Source organism: Amblyomma mixtum, chromosome 1 (assembly GCF_055824585.1).
Source record: "Amblyomma mixtum isolate Tamu chromosome 1, ASM5582458v1, whole genome shotgun sequence".
Classification (NCBI taxonomy): Eukaryota; Metazoa; Arthropoda; class Arachnida; order Ixodida; family Ixodidae; genus Amblyomma; species Amblyomma mixtum.
The window spans coordinates 282965004-282985546 of NC_143012.1; the positions used below are offsets into that span (position 1 = coordinate 282965004).

General features: G+C 44.5%; 2 protein-coding genes across 9 annotated transcripts in view; both read right to left on the reverse strand.

Annotated features, from left to right (window-relative positions):
* The window catches only part of Rab3-GEF (Rab3 GDP-GTP exchange factor), a 73053-nt gene extending 65095 nt beyond the window's left edge, over positions 1-7958 (reverse strand). For 5 of the 6 annotated variants that reach the window (XM_089566233.1, XM_089566231.1, XM_089566232.1 and 2 more), the window contains exons 1-3: positions 7797-7957; positions 2887-4186; positions 1760-1901 (exon numbers count right to left, since the gene is read on the reverse strand). In XM_089566233.1, the coding sequence (XP_089422359.1) occupies positions 1760-1901; positions 2887-3476 (732 nt within the window). In that variant the 5' untranslated portion in view covers positions 3477-4186; positions 7797-7957. Of the gene's footprint in view, positions 1-1759; positions 1902-2886; positions 4187-7796 lie in introns of all 6 variants that reach the window. The other variant, XM_089566235.1, reaches the window with a different exon arrangement.
* Positions 7959-8844: 886 nt separating this feature from the next.
* The window catches only part of Liprin-alpha (PTPRF interacting protein alpha), a 57283-nt gene continuing 45584 nt past the window's right edge, over positions 8845-20543 (reverse strand). For all 3 annotated transcript variants that reach the window (XM_089566237.1, XM_089566238.1, XM_089566236.1), the window contains 3 exons: positions 19699-19874; positions 16092-16160; positions 8845-14943 (listed from right to left, as the gene is read on the reverse strand). In XM_089566237.1, coding sequence (XP_089422363.1) covers positions 14887-14943; positions 16092-16160; positions 19699-19874 — 302 coding nt within the window. In that variant the 3' untranslated portion in view covers positions 8845-14886. The remainder of the gene's footprint in view (positions 14944-16091; positions 16161-19698; positions 19875-20543) is intronic.

Genomic DNA, 20543 nt, shown 5'->3' on the forward strand with positions numbered 1-20543 from the left:
CTGCAACACAACCGACAGAGAGGGGCACGGTCCATCACTCAAAGAATACTTCTGTCCCGAGTGCTGCATTACCTGCGTAATAAAGTATACTCTCTATAGTTCGAACTCTAAGGGAATCGAAAATTTGTTTCAATGATGTAGTAATTTAAAAGCATCCTTTTTAATAGACTTGATGCTGACAAGACTAAAGCACCGGTTGAATAAACCAGTTGTTAAAATTAATTAGAATGCTTTTATGACAGAGTGGGATGCCCCAGAAATTTGATACACACTTGAGACCTATGCATGGCGCTTTTCTTTTCTATACTGACCACAAAAAGAAGCGCATATTCCCCAAAGGTGTGACTCATAAAAAACCTTCCTAAATAAAGAAGAAAAAAAGGACGAAGCGAGAGTGATGACTCCTGTGACAGTTTGACTTATAGCCAAACAAGCCAGCCCTGTGAAGAAGGCTGCTGCTCGAGTCATGACACATTCAGTAGACGCTGGAGAATGCTAATTGCACCCTCAGAACCCTTCCCTCTTCCCGCGCCCACGGTTTAAGTTCAGTGACCTGGCAGTTGAGTATATGTGGGCTTAAAAAGCCAAGTTACAACTCGCCCACAGTCACACCTTGATTAAGAAACGGAGTATGTTTCGAAACAGCATTTTTTTTTCTTATGGGAACTTGGTTGGTGTTCATTTCTCACTTAAATTAACTTCCAGCTGTTTTGAGGGCATAGCAAAAAGAGCACATAAATGCAATGTGGTACAATAAACTGGCAGCTGCCTCACTGTATTAAAATGAATTGGGAGCCTTCCTGTTTAGAGGGCCTTATACTTTACAAACAAACACAAAAGAAGCTTCAGTATCAAAGGAACATGGTAAAAAGAATGAGTCCTCCTCCTCATTAGGTCTACTTGACCGCCTGCTGCTTCTTTCATGTCCCTAGGTAAGATTGTTCACACAGTCACCCTACCAACTTTGGTTTACATTGGAAGATGTAAAAACAGACGCAAAAGAAAACGGAAAACTATGGTTGGTATCATACCAGACTTGTGATAGGCACCAGTCATCAAAAGCACATGACTGGGTGTGGCCATCACAGAGGACAGCAACATGCACTATTCTTATGAGTGGTTTAACTGTGCACTTTTCGTTCCTAACAGTATAAGGAAGGCCAACAAGCCATCTCTCACTCCCTCTGCTACTTGCAGCGACTAACTTTCAGTGTGCCACTGCAATGTCATGTGGTATATTTTGAGACCATGTATTACCTCTGCTGCTAAATTTCATTACAAGTAGCAGGCATGCAAACACTGGGCTCACATTTTACAGGATACACAAGGAAGAAACGAAAGAAGTAATGCCATGCTAATTCAGAGAGTGTATGCTAATCCAATCACAAAGCACTTTACATGTCACTCATCATGTCTTTTGTTCCTTCAAATTTGCAGTGCCCAAACCAAAAATATTGTACCTCTCAGTTAGACATCACTATGGGCGGTCTAGTACAACTGAGTTTCGATTGCACATAACGCCTTTTGTGATTACAACTAAGCCGACGGAAGGAAAATCCTAACTTATTCAAATTATTCCTTGCTGTAAAGAAAATTTATATGTCGTGTACTCATGGGTATCCTTGAGAAGGTATCATTTACTTTTTGTTACTTCTAAACAACTTCAAGCAAAACTCTCAAGGAGCAAAGGGAATCAGTGCTCCAGAATATGCGGCTTCCCTTTACTACAATAAAATGTGCAAAGCTGTCGAAGACGAACCTCAACGCGTGTCTTGCCAGGCACAGGAACAGGTGCACTCAGCAGCTTCAACATCCAAGTCTCAATTTCTCTCACTTCATGGAGGACAGCACTCGAGTACCCTTCAGAGATGCGGCCTAAGAAAACATTCCACACGTTGTCTCTGAAAAAAAAAGAAAGAAAGAAATAGAAGACAATGGCATGCTATACATATCTGTCCCTTCCAGGGCAAGATCCGATTAAAACCACCCACCCGGCACTTTTATCAGCATCACTGAGAGTCCCTGCTTCCCCACGTCTGTTACTAACTCTTACGGTTGAATTCTTCTTACAATTTTTTACTAACAGCCAATCTGCTTGAATTATCCCTGCTTGAACATTTCTTGGCAGTAACACCTGCATGACTTCCTCCACACAAAATGGCATCAGTATTGTGGTGCACCATTAAAAGCCCTGCATTCAGTTTCTAATTACCATGAAAGTTACTCAAGCAAGTTGGGGACTAAGCACTCTCGAAAATGTGTCATGTGGCTATGTGGTTTGAGTGGGCCCAGCTCGACCTAATATGCTGCTGGATATTTTTGTTGCATTTAAACTGGTATGCGCTTCTTCATATGCTTTACCTCATGCATCTCACGTGTATTTCTCTACTTGTTTTTTCCCTCTAACATATTACCACTGTACTTATGCGTTTACCTGCTTAGCCAAGTTCATTCTTAGTTTCTCTCTATGATGCTAGCAAATGATGAAGGCAAAATACACACATACTTTAATTGTATTTTTGCTGTAAGACCTGCCTTCACCTTGATGCTGTGTTTAAGAAATTACCATTAAAAGAAATGCATCAAAAAGCATATTCTTTATGAGACTGCACCATACGTATGATGAGGCAAAAGCAATAACACAACACTCTGAGCGTGCCTCATCAAAGGTTGTGCGGAATAGCAGAGACCAGGAGCTGATGATGCGATTCCTCAATGGCTCTCCATTTATCTCTGTTTAGCAGTGAGAAGGAGCCTACACCAGAACTGGCTTCGCAGGATAAATGAATGAACTCAGAAAAAGACCCGCTATGTTGCCCAAAACTCATACCTACTGGTATGAGGTATGCTGGTATGCTAGGTATGAACAAGTGTGTGGTCATGTACCTGCTGGGCAGTCTGTTGGCCATCCTCGAGCCAAGCAGCAGGCGCTCGTGCGACGAGTCGACCAGCTTGCGCAGCGCAAAAAGGCACTCGCGGAACGTCGAGAAGAACGGGTGGTGGCTGATGATGCACAGCGACACGAGCGAGTGGCTCGACAGACGCTTGCGCCGCCGGGCCCGTGGTGCTGGGATGGGCCGGCCACCTGGGTATTCGGGCACGCCACCACTGCCTCCGTCTCCACTCTCGACAGACGACGACCGCTGCGTACGCAGTGGTGCCCGGTCGATGGGCCGGAAGAAGTTGACGCAGATGCCATACCGCACACGACTCGTGTCTTTCTCCGTCAGTGAGAAGACAAACGGGGTCGACTCGCGGAGGCTCGTGCGCCGGGGCCCAACCAGGAGGCATCCCTCGGGCTGGCAGAAGAACACCACGTCTGTCGGAAGCGGGAAGTCTGCGTGGTCCTCCACAGGGTACCGTCGCAGCAGCTCCGGTGGCTGGACGGGCAGGTTCCGGTTGGGCTGGCGTGCCCCAGACACAACAATGTAGTCTAGCAGGCGTGGGCAGAAGTACTTGCGCACGGCGTCGGCCATCAGCGACGCCTCTCTGCGTTCGGGCTTCCCCCTTTTTCTTTTTCTGCTACAGTTCGCGCCCCTCTTCCAGCCTACACTTCACAGCACAAGCACCCCACAGGCTGTGCGGAGGGGAAGAGTTCACTTTGCCCACACTGGTTTCCTTGGTTCCCTAGCTGTGTCGAGCTTAGAAAGCCCTCTTCTCTGGCCAAAGCGAGGAGCCCCCGTCAAGAAGAAGTTGGTGTCGACATCAGCTAAGACGAGTTGCTTTGACTATCACACTTTTGTTGATGCTGCAGTCCTTTTGCAAATTAACGTCTTTAACACACAAGTACTGAAAAGTGTTCCAAGTTAGAAAGAAACACCTTCAAAACAGTGAACCCTATGTAAGCACTTTGGCAGAACAAGATATGTACACAAAATGTTCCAAAAAGCAAGGTCTTCAAAGGCAGCTTTCTTTGAGGAGGAACTAAGAGCCTGAAGAGCAAACTGAGCTGATAACAGGCAATAATTAACAATAAAAACAAAGGGAAGAGGAAACTAAATGAAAACTAAGGAGGGGCAAAAAAAGAAAGAGTTCATTTGTAGTTATCTGTTGATGTAGACCGTGCGAGAGGGCTGCTTCATGATCGTTATATTGCTGATGAACACCGTTGCTCGAAAGATGGCCCACCGCGTCTCCTCCGCAAGTGCTGTGCCCCCTGATGCCATGGTTTAGTCATTCCTTCGCACTGCACAAGAAGCGAAAGAAATGAGTAGTGAAAAACATGTTACACTGTGCACTGAAAAAATACCACTGACCCCAGAAAACACAAACGTCACCGAGCTGAGTAAACCTCAAGAAAAAGTCATATGCAGACAATTATAACACACACACACACACATTACTGATTCTGGCCCCAAACAATGTCAATGCAATCATTTTGCTCTTCTCTGGGAAACTAATAGTAACAATGACATGCTCACAACACTGATGCACCACTTACTGCATTTAACATTCACCACCACAGTTAACTAAAGCTTACACTGAATAGCTTATAGCACGCAATACGGCATCACTGATAAAGTAGCCCTAAAGCTACTTCTGGATTTATTCTGCATCAATTAATCCCAGTTAACAGGTGCCATTTTCAAAACAATAAAAAGGCACATCAATAAACACTCATAAAATAGGAGAACAGAGACAATTCATTATTCTACCACTGTGAAACCATTGTTATGCCTGAGAAAGATTAGTTTGCAAAAACTCATCAGTGTACTGCATGAGCTGTCTGCAATGGCAGACAGAATAATGTGAGGCACTATGTTTGTAACAGTGCAAGGCACAGATGATAGAACGCAAACAAAGCAAGATTAACAGCACTTTAATAGCTTTGAAAGAGCCCGATACTTGTGTTGTAACGCTGGAGTGGGGAACTCCAATGAAATATTAAAATACGTAGTTACAGGCAAAGCTGATGTTTGAGGGTGGTCAGCACAAGAGTACACAAAGTAAAACTGCTGTAGCTGGGCTTGCAGGCATTTCCAAAGAAGATAGGAAAAGAATGTTATAGTAAAAGAACTGGACGACTACAAGCAAACAAAAACATAACAATCACAAAAGTGTACAGAAGAAAGTGTAAAAAGCAACTCCAATTGCAAGACTTTTTCGAGACCTTAACACAAATGAAATAAACAATAACATGACAGGAATGATAGGCTACAGAAATAACATGACCGCAAGAAATGTCTTTTCGAACTTTGTAAGCGGCAAAACTGAGAAGCCCAACAACAAAAGAAATTAGAAACCATTTAATAGCTTAATCAAAAAGAAGAATGAAATCATGTCCAGAGTAGCAGGAAAACAGTTATAAAACACATCTGTAACTGCTAAATGGTGCAGCTATGTTCAGAGCTGAAATTGCCTTATGACACATGTCCAATTATTATATCCATGGCTCACAATTCCTATACTTTTAAACCAGGAAGCTTGCACATGTCACAACGTCACAATTGGAAATACATACGACAAGACTTGCAACATGACAAGGGTGCATGTTTAAAAGTTGGTCGAGGCGAAATCGGAAGGCAAATTTAATGCTGAGGTTTCAGGTGACATCTTTCGACTGTTTCCTTCCTATGTCATACAAAGCTGTGTTAATGAAGCTTATGGAGCAACCTAATTGGGCAAGAGCTACTGCATTATAAAGTGGTGCTTTATCATACTGAAGCAAGTTCAAGATCCCAGCTAGCAGAGCTCCAAATTTGTTCTGAAGAGGCACAATACACAAAGCAAATGAATTCTCGCATTCTTTCATCCTTAAATTATCAGCAGTAGCCTCACACACAAAGTTGATTGATTAATGGGTTCTTACAAGTGTCAAAGCAACAGTGTCAAAGAACTATGAGGAATGCCACATAACTCCGGAATAATTTGAATTATCAGGGGCCCTTCAACATGCACCAAAGACTCAGTACGTAAGCGTTTTTGCATTCTGCACCCATTAAAATGTGCTCACAGAGGAGCATTTGTAGGTTTGGTCCTCGCCACTGCAGCTTCATTTCGATGCAAGCGAAATGCCAAAACATATGCACCAAGCTCCCGGTGCACGGTATGCATGAACCTCAGACGGTTGAAATTCGAATTTTAAAATTTAAAAATAGAACGATGCATAAAACAAAATGCACGCTCTTACTTAACCCACACTATGAAAGCAACATCTTCACTCAGCTTTAAAATGTCATCACTTCTTGCAGGAAGCTTTAAATGATGTGCAATACACTTTCGTGAAGCAGATATTTTTAATTAGTAGGTCCTCTCAGTTATTACTGCACGACATCCCTCGAGCTGCTTGAAAGTGCCCTGCTGTTTTAGCGCCAGCAGTTTTTCCAATAATAAAATGCCACCGAAGTGGCGCATAACACTACACCCGGATCTACAGCGCATCCCATATTTTGTTTCCTTTGCAGAGTGGGGAACAGCTGCCGCTATCACACGCGTTTCCAGCTTTACGCTGCCTCCAGCTAGGCGGCTGCACTGAACCGCTGGTTCGCAAGAGTTCAGTGCAAGCATATTCATGCACTTGAGTAGGCGACTACCGCAGAGGCGGATAAAGGTTGCAGCGCTAACGAATCATCCTGCCATCTCAGTTGTCAAACACGAAACCATGCACTGGCCAAGCTAATCAGCAAGTGCTTCTGCTATACGCATGGCGCATATACGGACGCAATTGATGGCTTCTGAGAAAGAGAACGCGCCGTGGGCAACGATACACGGTCGAAGTATCGTAATCGTGAGCTCAACCTGCAAGAGAATGGGCATCCACACGACAATGATATGCGCCCAAGATCACGAATCAGCGCGTGTCACATGCACAACGCAAAACAGGACATCAAATGCGCGAAACAGAACGTGTTATGATTAGCCGTCTCTTACAGGAAACGCGTGCATACGTCCACAGACGCAGTTCCTAAACTTGCGATAAGTAGCCGCGCGCGCGTCAAGATCTAGGCGCACATGCATTGCGGGCGCGCGCCTACGCACATATGACGCTCCGGAGAACTGCCATTACTTTACCAAAGAACGAAGAAAAAAAAAAAAGACGTAGGCGGATCTCGCGTAGTAAGAGCGCTAGCACCGCTAGCACTTCTCTTACATTTTGTTAACTATGCCGCGACCAGACGGACACAGAGCCGCGCCCATCGCGAACCGTGCTACCGTTAACCGAAACACTTCGATGACACGGCAAATGTTTACTTGCTTTCTGGTAAGTGAGAGTAGCTCGCAATGGCAACACGCATATCCTAGGTTTTTATTATATTCGTTGCGACGCGTTCAAGTGAAAAAAGTCGAGTTCATCGCAGCACTTTCCCTTTCACATGATCTGACGTGCTTTCGAGCATGCACCCGCAACCTAGCTCCGGCCACGCGAAATAACTAAAAAATGTGGATGTTAGCACAGAAACGCCACTAGGCTACTGCGCTCTCAAGAGGACTCCGGTGACAAACACTGCGGCAAACGACCTTCGGGAGCCCAGTGCGCGGGCCCAACCCCATCGACCGAAAAATCAATACGGCGCCGCTCCGCGCAGCGCGCGCCCGACAGCCTGTGATCTTCCGGCCCATTTCCTTTCATTTGGCACATAATTACGCCACAACCATATTGATGCCAACGCCGCCAGCCTCCTTAAAATATGCGATTTCCCGGCCGTCATAGCACGCATAAATGACACTAATCGACACGATGGAGCGCAAGAAAATCGGCCATTCGCGAGCCATAGGCCGCATCGCGGAGTAGGTGGAAGGAAGCAGCGCTTGCGGATGTCCGATCGGGTCTTCATTTCTCAAAAGGCGACACTTACCTCCCTGGGACTGTGACATCTTCAGAAGCAAACAGGTGTAACTAAGTTGTCAAAAAACGAGGCAAACCATCATTCAAATTGAAACTCAGTCCACAGAGAAGGAAAGGCACGACACACTCCGCGTCTCTGAGAAGCGCCGCACTGGCCGGACTGACTGCAGCGCCACGAAAGACGTGACGTCAGGAACTATCCAGCCACTGGGGGTCGAACTAATCCGACGAGCGAAGAAAAACAGCGCTGAAAAAGGTCCCTGACATAACTGCGGTCTAGTTTACATTCGATCTGTGAATTAATTGCGGATGGAATTATGACACGCATCACGGGTAGCTCGCCAATGGGACACTGTCGGCGCACTACTTCGCTGCGCGCGCAATTATAACGGGATCTGCTCTCTCCTCATCGCAATGAGCGATCAGTGGGCACAGTGGGTTCGGCTCGGATGCAGGTTTGATAAAACACAGCCAACAAAGCTGATTTGCCCAGAGCTAAGTCGTTCACAGCACAAAACATGGTGGCAAGTTTGAGGGCCATCTAAGCAGCGTTATATCGACCCGACGAAATGAACCACTAGGCCACTAACCTTATGACGTCACATTGCGCCGGCAAGCTCTTCGCTTCTCCTACCCGCCCACCAAGCCGATCTCTGCCAAAAAAAAAAAAAAAAAAAATCGATTTTGCAGCATTACTCTTCTTCGTGGTTTCCGCGGAAGCCATACTGGTGTTTAGAGGTCCGAAAATATGCGTTAAGAATGCGATCTTTCAAGAAAATGATACCTTTGTACGTGCGTAAGATGGCCTTTCCGGGCGCCTAGAAATTTCAAAAATTCACACCCCGCCGCGCGAGTTTTCTGGTAAACATGTAGTCGCCACCTCTTGCTTCAGGTCAGTCTCAGCAGACGCTGTCCCTCATACGTGCATCTACCTTGATACGTGCGTCACTACGTTAATCGAAACAGAGAGCAGCACGCAGCCGCGCATGCAATCATGCATTCTGCCATCTCTTGCAGCGGATCACCACTGCTTAGGAAAGAATGAGGCACACTAGGAATTCTTTCTTCTTGGATGTTAATTTTATTTACAAAAGAAATTATGACTTTTTGAGAGCAAAAGGTCTCCCAAGATTCACACAGGAGCTCAGTCACGTGCGCTTTGGTACATCGCAATGCTGCCACTCTCACCACTCAAAGGTCCTCTCTTATACGTTACAGAAGACATGCGTGTCCTACGGAATTGGCTGGCACATAAATGCAACATGTATAGGTATAATACTTTTCCTTTTGTACGTGACAGCAGTTCTACTATATAGCGTCCCGAAAAATGTACAGTGCATTCCTGGGGTCCATATGACATTCTGCCGCTGCACCTTATGTTCATGCGAAGAAACAGCAGCAGCAGCAGCAGTCAACTCAGTGCATGTGAATGACAACAAAACAAAAACGAGCTAAAGCTGCAGAAAAAGAAAAAAGTCCAGCTACACAGACAAAATAAACATTAAACATATGTATAAAATAAACGTACATATAAAGAAAATGACCGGCACTGACATGAAGATTAAATATACACCAGTATTTACAACTATGTTTCACAAGGTAGCACTGTTCAGTTCAAGGTTCTATAAACATGCACACGACACGCACACAAAACTACATCTACGCTTGTGCTCTGGAAAGAATGATCATCTCATGAGATAAATTAGGCTAGGAGGAGAACGGGCTTCCGGGGAGGCTTTCAATTCATGTCGTCAAAAAGAAATGTGCAGTTACAGAACAAATGGTCGATCACCCAAAAAGCACAACTCTCAAAATCCCAAGGTGTGTACTGATACACTGGTGAAGGCACGTGACTTTTTCAGTGTGACTCACAATGATGGTACATACTTGGAACACACAGACCATGCGTACTACCCGATGCAAAACCAAACAAGACTGCCCTTGAAAGCATGAAGACACAACTTGCCCACATTTCCAAGAGAAACACATTAATAAACTTGTCAATCTTACACAATCACTTTTCTCAATACCTGCAAAAGATGGCCACATAGTGCACTCTTTATAATAATTTACACAAGCAACACATTTCTGTTCTGCAGCAATATGCAGAAAGATTTCCAGCACACATCTACAGCAAGCCAACTCACTGATGCGGACCCTCTCAAAGCTCAGTCATTAGATGAACATAAAAAGCATTCCTCAGAGCCACTGATCTCCAAGTGTCAGTTCCAAGAATGAAAGTTAAAAGTCCTATACAGTAAAGTTCAAAGAAAACAGCCCCCCTAGCCACCACTCAAATATAGATGCAGAGCCAGTATAGAAACGCAAGTTCTCATTATTTGGCCTCGGACACAACAGCGGCACCCAGCAGCAAAGCCTGTTTCGTTTTCTACAGTTGGGTTCTGAAGAAACACATCACACCAACAAGAACGCTTGATTCACGGGAGAGGAGGAGATTTGCCAATGACGACAGCAGCCTGATCATTGCAGCCAGCGCTTCTTATATCCTGCAGCGCTGGTGTAGCTACTGCAAGCACATGTAAGCGGTTGCCTGACAACCATGGTTCCATCCCACTGGCGGTGTGCAGGAAACCAGTCCATGAGAGTAGCACTTAGCAAAAAGGGCATTTAAATGGGCAAGGGGCTTTATTAAGGCTTTAAAAAGTACAGATTAAAAGTTTGATTTTTGTAGAAGTGCTGCAAACTGGAACCTAGTTGTCTCAGTTTCAAAAAGGAATTGGGTTTGAATGCCATAAAAACAGCAACTCTGCACCGTCCATTCCCACCTCTTCAGCTCTGGGATTGCAGCCAGTAAAGCAAACTCAACTTCTAATGCAAGTAAAAACAAGTTACATAAAGCCTGAGTAAGTGACTCAGAAGCATGGCAGAGCACATGTTTCTACGTAGTATTTTAGCAGGATGAAGGTACTAAGGGCACTAACGTGAAGAAAATGCCATACAGCCAACCCTCTATGCATAACACCAAACTCATGTAAGCATTTTGCACATATGCGCACATAACTTGTGTTCAGAGGTGAAGAGAAAAGTAATGAGAGAGAGAGAGAGAGAGAAAAAAACATGCTCGAACTCAAACTAAAAATGAGAGATGCCATCAGCACGAGTCTTGTCTATGCATGATATACAACGCTCTTATGCCATGACCACAGACTATTTTTCTTTCCTAGTATATGACAATGCTAAAAAAATTTCCAACAAGTTTTGCCTGCTCCGATACATAACAAACACCGTGTCTGAAGTGGCCCTCCCAAACGCACTCATTCATTACACATGCACAAACCACATTCCAGTACTCTCCTGTAGCTTTCGTTTTGCATCCAGCAGTTAATATAAAAAGAGGAGCAGCTACATACACCATTTCACAATAACCTACTCGTTGCCTTCCTACAGATATATTGCTCCGACGTTATAGGGCCCGCACTGATCACGTTCAAAAGCTTTGATGAGCAGGTCTTGCATGGAGTGCTCATGTCAGCTCAATCATTTTTAGCTTTTAACTGAATGTGTCACACACTGACATCTCTGGTGGGCAAAGAGACCCGTAGAGATGTTCAGCAACACAACTTTTAATTGCACAGCTGAATGCAAACCCCTAGGGCTCCTGAGATGACCTCAGGAATAAATTAAGGACTGCTAAAAAAGTTTGACTGTAGTAACAAGCAAAAGAGCTGCATGATCACCTAAGGAGCTACAGAGTGCGCTATATTATGATTCACCCTGAAACCAACTTTTGTCAGAGTTCAGAGGCACAGTGCACAGAACTATTTCCCACTTTCTACACCAGCGATTTCACTCAAAAGGACAGCTTGAGGGCGTGTGTTCCACCTCCCTTACGTAGTTAGAACTCGAAAACAAAAAAATTCCCCCTGCTGATGACATTTCAACCACAGAGCCTCACTCAGTACACTCCATACATTCAGCATGACCCGCATGCCCCTGCATGTCATGAAAACTGAACAAAAAATGCAAAATCATGGAGACACTTTGTGTTAATGGCAACCAGACAGCATCAAGGCTGCTGCTGCAAACAGTGGCAATTGTAAATAATATATTAGATGCAAGATCATAGGAATGACTTGGAAAGAGCTGACAGCTTTACCAATCAATGCGCACAAATGATTTCACTCAGCAGTATGAGGAAAGGAAAGAGCGTGTCAAAGTTAAGGTTTGTATTTTCAAGTGTACAAGACCAGCCCAAAGTTCAGCTATTCTTTTACTGCAGTAAGCAAACATAAAAAGTGGGGGTTGAAACCAGACCGAGGAATACGTCACTGGGCAGCTAGCACATGCATGTAATGCACACACTGGCATTCAAATATGCACTAACACTTATCTATCTAGTTTCAACCCACAGTCTTTTTATGTCCATTTACTGCAGTAAAAAGCTGTCAACCCCAGTGATCACCTCATGTGGTTCTCTTCTATGTACCATCCATGGTCTCTTATACGGTTCTCCTTATGCTGGTGCAAAGTTCCAAAATTCACAACACCAGCTAGCCCACCCCTGTGCTCTAACTGCTGTATGAAATCTTTCCGAGGTTCATATGCAATGGTGGCCATAGGTTAATTAAAAATATAAAAAAACATCATACGTCTAACACATTTGCTTGCTTTGCAGCAAATTAATTAACCTTCACTAGTAATTATTCCTCCATTTCTGCTGGCATATGAATCCATGCACTACAGGCTTGATGGTAGAGGGCCCAAAACATGATCCTCTCTAAAGTATGCAGGGGACATAAAAGAATGAAGAAAACAAAGAAGGGCAAGAAATGTGTGCACAATTTCTATCATATAATCCTGCAGCCAGCGAACACAACAGAATGCTGGCTAAACACAGCACTATCAACTATAGGGTACGGTGGTTACACTGCCTGACTAGTTTTATCAGTAGCATGACAAGACAAGAGAAAAGAAGCAGGGTGCAAAAATACTAAACAAACAACTTACAACTGATGTGCTTCTAGGACTGTGCACTATTATATATTACACTATTATGCGCACAAAGAGACGCACACCACATAACACAAAGTAACAGCTGATGCGCAAAAAACCAGAACTACAAATGAAATCCACGTTCAACATGGCCCAGAGGGCTGTCATAAGAACTGAAAGCTGCTATGCAAACACATAAATACCTATATGTACAAAAAAAAAAAGAAACACCTACATAAATAAAAAAATTCGCACAATAGCTGCTTACAAAACAGACACCTTAAAGACATAAAAGCGTGCACAGGACAACTCATTCACATGACCAGCTAAGAGGAAGAAACTGAGTTCTTGTAATGCATTGCTGACCCGTCAAGCCCAGTTGAGTTTACATGTGAGCTCATCTGCTGGCATTCTAAGCAGACGTCATACATTGTATCAGGTATCAACTACAGAGGTTGAAATTTTGTCTTCAATATGGTCAAGTAACTCCAGAAAATTGACCATAAATCTAAGCCATCAGTGGGCAAGCAATAGGCACAAACAAAAAAGTAACCGTTGTTGGTCTGATTTCTCCACAGTGCTCCATTGCCGAAGAATTACATTATTTTATTCATTTTCTTCTTTCAAGTTAAAAAACAAATCCTCAAAATGTAGTTAAGACATTTAAGGCTTGGCAAAAAGTGGAATGGCAGTAAACTAAAAAGATTTGAAAAAAACAAAACAAAAAAAAACACACAGGACTGAGGTTAAATTTCGTATGGTTTAAGAAGTTTTCAGTTTTTCAATGTACGCACGCATTGCAATGTTACGTTATGTGAAATCAGCTGCTCAGTTTTGAAGCTCCTTACATGGAATCTGGAATGCAGTCAGTTGTGTAGCAAGCTTTAACTAAAGGCGATGTGGTAATTACTGCAACACGGCTTAGTAGAATCTTACAAGCAACAGCCAGGCATGGCATAAAAGAAGTGGGAGCTTGGATAGCATGGAGTCGCTTAAAAACACTGCTCCTGCTCTGTGATGGGCTACTTTCCAATTGGAAGCGCCAAATACCAAACTGGTACAAGTCACGCAGCAACACTACGTCTCTTTCCGACTCACGAGATGCGCTGACACTGAAAGAAATCTTTGTTTTGCCCCAACATGAAAATTCCATGCTTAGATCAAGTAATCACAGCCACATCACCTAATCAGTGAGCATGCCTGTGCAATTTAAAGACTGCTGCACGGAAACTTTTCTTGGCCACAATAAACTCTCAGCAAAAGTCAATGCAATACAGCAATGAAAATATGCCACATACGAAATACCTTTGAGGGTTATTCTAGTTAGATGCCTTCTTTGCCCCAGAAAAAGCATCGGAACCTCCTGCTTTCATGAATTTGGCTAGGACTCCACACAACGCACTACTTGAGACAAGACTCCTGCTGGTGGTCTGATTATGGAGAAGCCAGGATGTACAAACACTGAAGACGAGAGCAGTGCAGTACTTAACACCGGGTACCTTGTCTTCACAGCACAGCATAATGCATCACTAAAACTCTGCTGCTGACTTTAAAACTGGTACCTAAGACAAGAGGCAAGAGCTAATTAAAGGTATTAAATCATAAAAAGGGACAAAATTATTTTCAGACACACTAATGGGTTACACGCTACAAAAAAAAAAAAGCCATTGCCCGACCATGAAGACCTCACCCCTACCAACTTGTTTCCCAGCAAGCCTGCATATGGTCCGATGAAGTGATGATGTGCAACACATTTGGCCTGTCAGTGCACCCAGGACTTTTTCTAGTCAATGCCTTGCAGAACCAATTGAGGTTGAAAAAAAAAAAGAAAAGCGTCTGGTAATAAACTAGTTCATTAAAAATAAGGACCAGTAAGATTCTCAACATGTCCTCAGTAAAAAATAAAAACCCAGGGCAAGAAAAACAAGGTGTTGTGGAGAACGACAGTGTGTCATCAATTCTTGCACACACACACTGAGAAACACTGCCATCACTGAAAACAGTCTGCACCTTTCCAGCGATGAAGTGAAACAAGCCATGCGAAGTAGTAGTCCCGTTGAGTTGCCAGAATTAATTTTTTTGTCGCAGGTCTCCACCTGTAGAGAGCAGCTCTTTCTCTTTTTTTTTTTTTTTTACAAGCTAACTCATCACACAAGTCGATCTCCCTGAAGACCTGGCAATGCCGCGCCCATGTGCTTGGGTCCCTGCAGCATTAAAAGAGAGAAGAAAGAAAGGATCAGGATCTACATCCAGTGGTTTAAACAGCAGAAATTTTTTCTTCAGGCTCTTTCCAAACTCACAAATTTTATTTCCTTTATTAAATACTGCCAACAGCTTCTTGGCAGTCAAAGCAGGAGTGGATACATGGTTCTTGAAACGGTGCTGAGTTGCATTTAACAGCAGCAAGGAAACACAAAACGAGTGATCGACAATCAGCAATTGGGAATGCGCACAATCAACAAAGAAAAAAAGGATCTACACTTGGAAAGGCCGACAGCAAAGCCAAAAGCATTGCAAAGAAATACTTGCTGCATCATACAATCATTCAAACTACACAGGCTACACAGCTGTAATATAGAAGTTCTCTAATGGCATGATAAGCAAACCGCGCACCGCAGCAAGCGGACAACAGCACCGCCGATACCCTGCGAGCATCTGCAAGCACGCCCCTATGTTTGTAAACATGGTGCTGGTTTATGCTCAGCCTTATAATGGCACAAGTAGACTGAAGACTTGTCTATACAGCACTGTACAACAGAGTAGACAAGAGTGCATGGCAGAACAGTGTGACACTGCATGGACTGAGTGGAAACACTGCTATGAGCAGTTAAAAAAAACAAAACAAAAACGACCTTTTATTCTTTGGTTTTCACTTTATGCCTGCGTGGCATCCGTTTTTAGCAATCACTTCCTCGCAGCTGGCACACACAGTGGCCTTGGAGCCAGTGCAAGCACATGTGGCAGGTGTGCTCTTTCCTGCACCAGTGCCACACAATTATATTTTGTTCTTCCCTTCACAAACTATGACAAAAAAAAAAAGAAAGGAAAGCAACTGGATTCCATTTGTGATCCAGTTGCACCGCAGAACAGTGCCACCCTAAGCACAAATTCTTATGGCACCTTTGTGGGTACGAAAGGTTTCCAGTCTATCCAGTGCCCTTAAGGTGTGCCAGGTTTGTTCCATTAAATCTAAATTAATCACAATTTTAAACAAGCTAAGCAAGCTCTGCTGCAGCTACAAAAGTTTAATACTGTAACACACAGTGGTACGGTGAACAACACAATAACACAAAGTAAACAAGCCACAGCAGACAATCACTGTGCTGTGCAAAGTGAGGAAAGGCAGACTTACATCGTCAGGTCTCCTTTCGGTCCCCATGATAAGAAGGTTACTAAACTCATGCTCAAGTAGCTGCCGTACCTGCAAGCAGAGATGTGCACTCATCAGACTCGGGCCCTGGGGAAGTAGGCATCGGCTACAAGCCTCCGCAGTACCACTCTACAAGTGTTTCTCGGTGCACCAACTTGTTCAGCTCGTTGGCACAGCTGTTTTCACTCTGCCTGTGTATCATCCGTTGCATTGGCAGGAGCAATGTTAGACTACAGCAGATGTTGCCGACTTGCAAACGAAGGCCTCAGCGCAAAGGCAGTGCACATGCCAAATTGCACTATTATGGACCCTCCACTGCTCGTATATGAAAAAATGCAACATTCCACAGGCGAGCTTCTCTGCAGAGCATACTGCCAATAGCCACCCCCCCTTTTTCAAAAATGTCAGCCCACCTTCATGAAAATACTGCATGCATAAGTAACGGTAGGGGGGCCACCAATTTTTAGCGCAGCAAATGCAGGCACAATTCATGAATTTTACGATGTGGAAGATGTTTACGTGGTTACCGTGACAGCACCAAGTGCAGTTACCAAGCACTGGCTGGCCTGTTCAGCCCTCGATTGACTGTTGGACAGTGATGCCATTTGTTGATGAAAGTGTAATGGGGAAAAGCAAACTTACACTTTTGAAAAGTATGGCACAAAGTCACCTGTTCGTGTCAGGCACTCAGTCAGCAAACTCAGAGCAACTTGCAGTGCCACGATATTTCTCTTAACATTAGTGAGCTACCAAAAGCATGCCAAAAATATGTGTTGTTATCTGCCATGATGGAGCACAATTATCTACAAATTAAAATGATTCACATAAAACCAATTTCATTCAACAATAAATACAAAAAAAATGTAGCCACAAAATACCTGCATTTAAGTGCCTAACCTGAAACAAAAAAAAGGCCTGATAAGATTATCAATATAATGCTCTTTTTGTGTTACTGCAGCATCTTTTGAGCATGGCAAATCCTCATCATCAGCCTGACTACGCCCACTGCAGGGCAAAGGCCTCTCCCATGTCTCTCCAATTAACCTTGTCCTTCGCCAGTTGCGGCCACCGTATCCTCACAAACTTCTTAATCTCACCTGCCCACCTAACTTTCTGCCGCCCCCAGCTATACGCCTGCCTTCTCTTGGAATCCGCTCCGTTACCCTTAGGGACCAGTGGTTATCTTGCCTTCACATTACATACCCTGCCCAAGCCCATTGCTTCCTCTTGATTTTGACTAGGATGTCATTAACCAGAATTTGCTCTCCCAAGCACTCTGCCTGCTTCCGGTCTCTTAAAGGGGCTCTGAAAGGGACTGTAACAAAGTTGCGGTATGCCTGGGATGTTGAAGCACGCCGCTTCACAAATATTGTCCAGCAAGATTTTTTTTAATGCACTGTGTAGAAGCTGAGTTATCTGTTTGTCAGAATTTGAATTTTAGCGTCTTTGCGCCTTTACTTCTCCTCTCGTCACTTTTTGCATGCTGGAAGGTCGGCGCTCTTCTGCCGGCCCCACCTCCAGGAGCAGAGCTTCCCGACCCGCTGGAGCTAGGTGGCTTATTGGCTGCGGCCATGGCAGCTGCCTGACATCTGAAAGAATCTAACCAGGAGCCACCTCTCAACCTGTGCATCCAGGTACGAGCGACAGGAGGAGGGTACGAGCATGAATAAGTCATCGGGAAGGGCTCGCCACCTTTCATGCGTGATTGTGGGTCCTTTGCTTCATGTATTATTTGGTTCAGGTTTTCATGACAACACAATGTAGAGACTGAGCGAGTTGATGTACTCTCCTCAGAAAGTATTTCAGAGCCCCTTTAAAGTTACACCTGTAATTTTTTTTTTTCGATAGCTCGCTGCGTTGCACTTAACTTAACCTGAACCCTCTTCGTTAGCCTCCACGTTTCTGCCCCATAGGTAAGTACCGGTAAGATACAGCTGTTGTATACTTTTCTCTTGAGGGTTATTGGCAAACTGCCATTCATGATCTGAGAGAACCTGCCACATGCGCTCCACCCCATTTTTATTCTTCTAGCTATTTCCCTCTCATGGTCCAGAATAGCACAAGGCAAATAAGCCAACCCAATTATTAGACTGAATTCCGACGATTATGAAAACATAGATGCTCTAAATACAGACCAGTAAACCTACATTCTTGGCAAGGAAAATATGTTAGCCATTTCAGATCCCTTTTTGAATGCCCACCCTGGCTTTCTTAATGACACAGCAGACAGGCTGCAGCTGTCACCCTTTTTCCTGCAGACTCACAAATGGTATGGGCCAATGGGAGGAGAGCGGCACAGAATGCAGGCCAAGAAAATGCGGTCATTTGCATGCCTGATAGACAGTAACAAAACTATCTGCCTGAGGAAAAAAGAAGATACTGGATTTGCACAACTCTAACAAAGCCACAAACATATAGTGTGGTGAGAGTTGGGTGCACTGCCACCAGCTGGTGACAAAGTGCGCAAGCAAAGAGTGGTATCAAACAAGTTCACCAGGATGCAGTAATGCTAGACTTGGCCATCTGCTGGAAAAGTAATAACGACCCTGTCCAGGGATGAAAAGCGGTAATTCTGGAACACCACATGTCCCAAGGAAAAGCCTCTTCAACACACCCAGAGCTCCTGATAAGTACCTGTGACCTGCACTCACTGAAAAGACATGGCCTCTTGAGTAGTCTCCTGCCAATGCATGGCACCATACTGCCCGTGCAACTGCACCAGCAGTCAAAAACCCGAATTTTGAGTGCCTCCCACATTTGCCAAACCCCCATCATCTCGTTCCTGGTGGTCACCATATTTTTGGACACATGATGTGGGCGACGTGAGGGAAAAAGTTCCCTCCGAGCCACAGCCAAGGCACTTTCTTTTTCTAAAGGCATTTACAAACTTCCAGAAAGCCAGTAAGCTTGTATGTAGCGCAGCAGAGACCATGTCAAAAAGCAACAGCGTTCAATGATTTGTGCAGTCAATAAATTTTCATTTCCTTACAGTTTTCATCTTAATCACCTTCTTATTATGGCCAACAGCACAAACGATCTCTTTAAAAGGAATGTTTTATGTACAGTAGTTTTTCTCGGTACCAACTCAAGTAAATAGCCTTTTCAAAAGTTTACAACCCAAGGGGGTCTGTGTTCCTGGTCAAGCTGTGTGGCTCATTATGCACTGCCAGCGTTCCAGATTTCTTGAATGTCAGAGGAGATCTCGTCCTTAACCCTCTGACAGTTAGGTCTTCTGGTTTAGTTTAATTGGTTTAATGAGGTTTAACGTCCCAAAGCAACTCAGGCTATGAGGGATGCAGTAGTGAAGGGCTCCAAATTTCGACCACCTGGAGTTCTTTAACATGCACTGACATTGCACAGCACACGGCCTCTCGAATTTCGCCTTCACCTAAATTCAGCCGCTGCGGCCGGGATCGAACCTGCGTCTTTCGGGCCAGCAGCCGAGCGCCGTAACCACTGAGCCACCGCGGCGGGGTTGTTGGGTCTTCTGGGCGCAACTGGAGTCCCACTTTAAGGCTTAGAGGAAGACCCCTTGAGCTCTTTGCTTTTGATACAGACTGTACATCTAGGCACAGACTTAGCAATGCACCTGAATGTTCTGCGTGGGTATCTGCAGTGCCAGGGCCAGGGCAGAGTGGTCGAAGGTGTCATCGAGGGCAACCAGGCCTCCGTGCACCCCCGATTCCAGCAGGTTGTTGGAGTACTCACGCAGCCCAATGCTGTTCACCCACTTGATCACCCGCTCATTGGACCACACCACCACATCTGCAAGGTGGGGGAAGAAACAAGCGTTGGCAGCACGGATAGCCAAGCAGCAGCAGTGAACGAGAAAAGCACGAGACTGAAGGTGCAAATGCAGCATGCCCAATGCAGGCAAACCTCATTATAGCAAACATGTAAAAAAATCAAAACATAGTTCAATGTAGCCAAAATTCATAACAGTGGCTTCTCCGCATCACAGCTGTGTAGCGTGAAAACTGGTACATTACAGCGAAAGCTACCGCTATTTTCCCCACCTCCATGAGAGCAGATATAGCGCTCACTGGTTAGAGCAAAGTTAACAATCAACCATGCCGATGCTTCCGGGACGCTGTCGATGAATGCGAGAGGTGTAATGCATGCTGACCGCTTGGTGTCCAACCCTTTACACCGTTTTATCTTTCGTGGTGCTGTTTGACAAGTGCAAGATAAGAACACTAGTGCGAGATAAAAGTGCGAAACTTGGAGGGAATGCTTGCCGCACCACCACCAGTCATTTACGCAGAGCAGCAAAGCCTGCCGTCTGCCCCACGAATGGGCACTGCTTGGCGCTGAAGAGTTTGATATAGTATCAGTTTTAGGGCCAACCGCGTTTCATATATAAAGTGAAAATTACACCTTATCAAAAACATTTAGGAAGAGTTCGATGTAGCCAATAATTCGTAATATTCATGT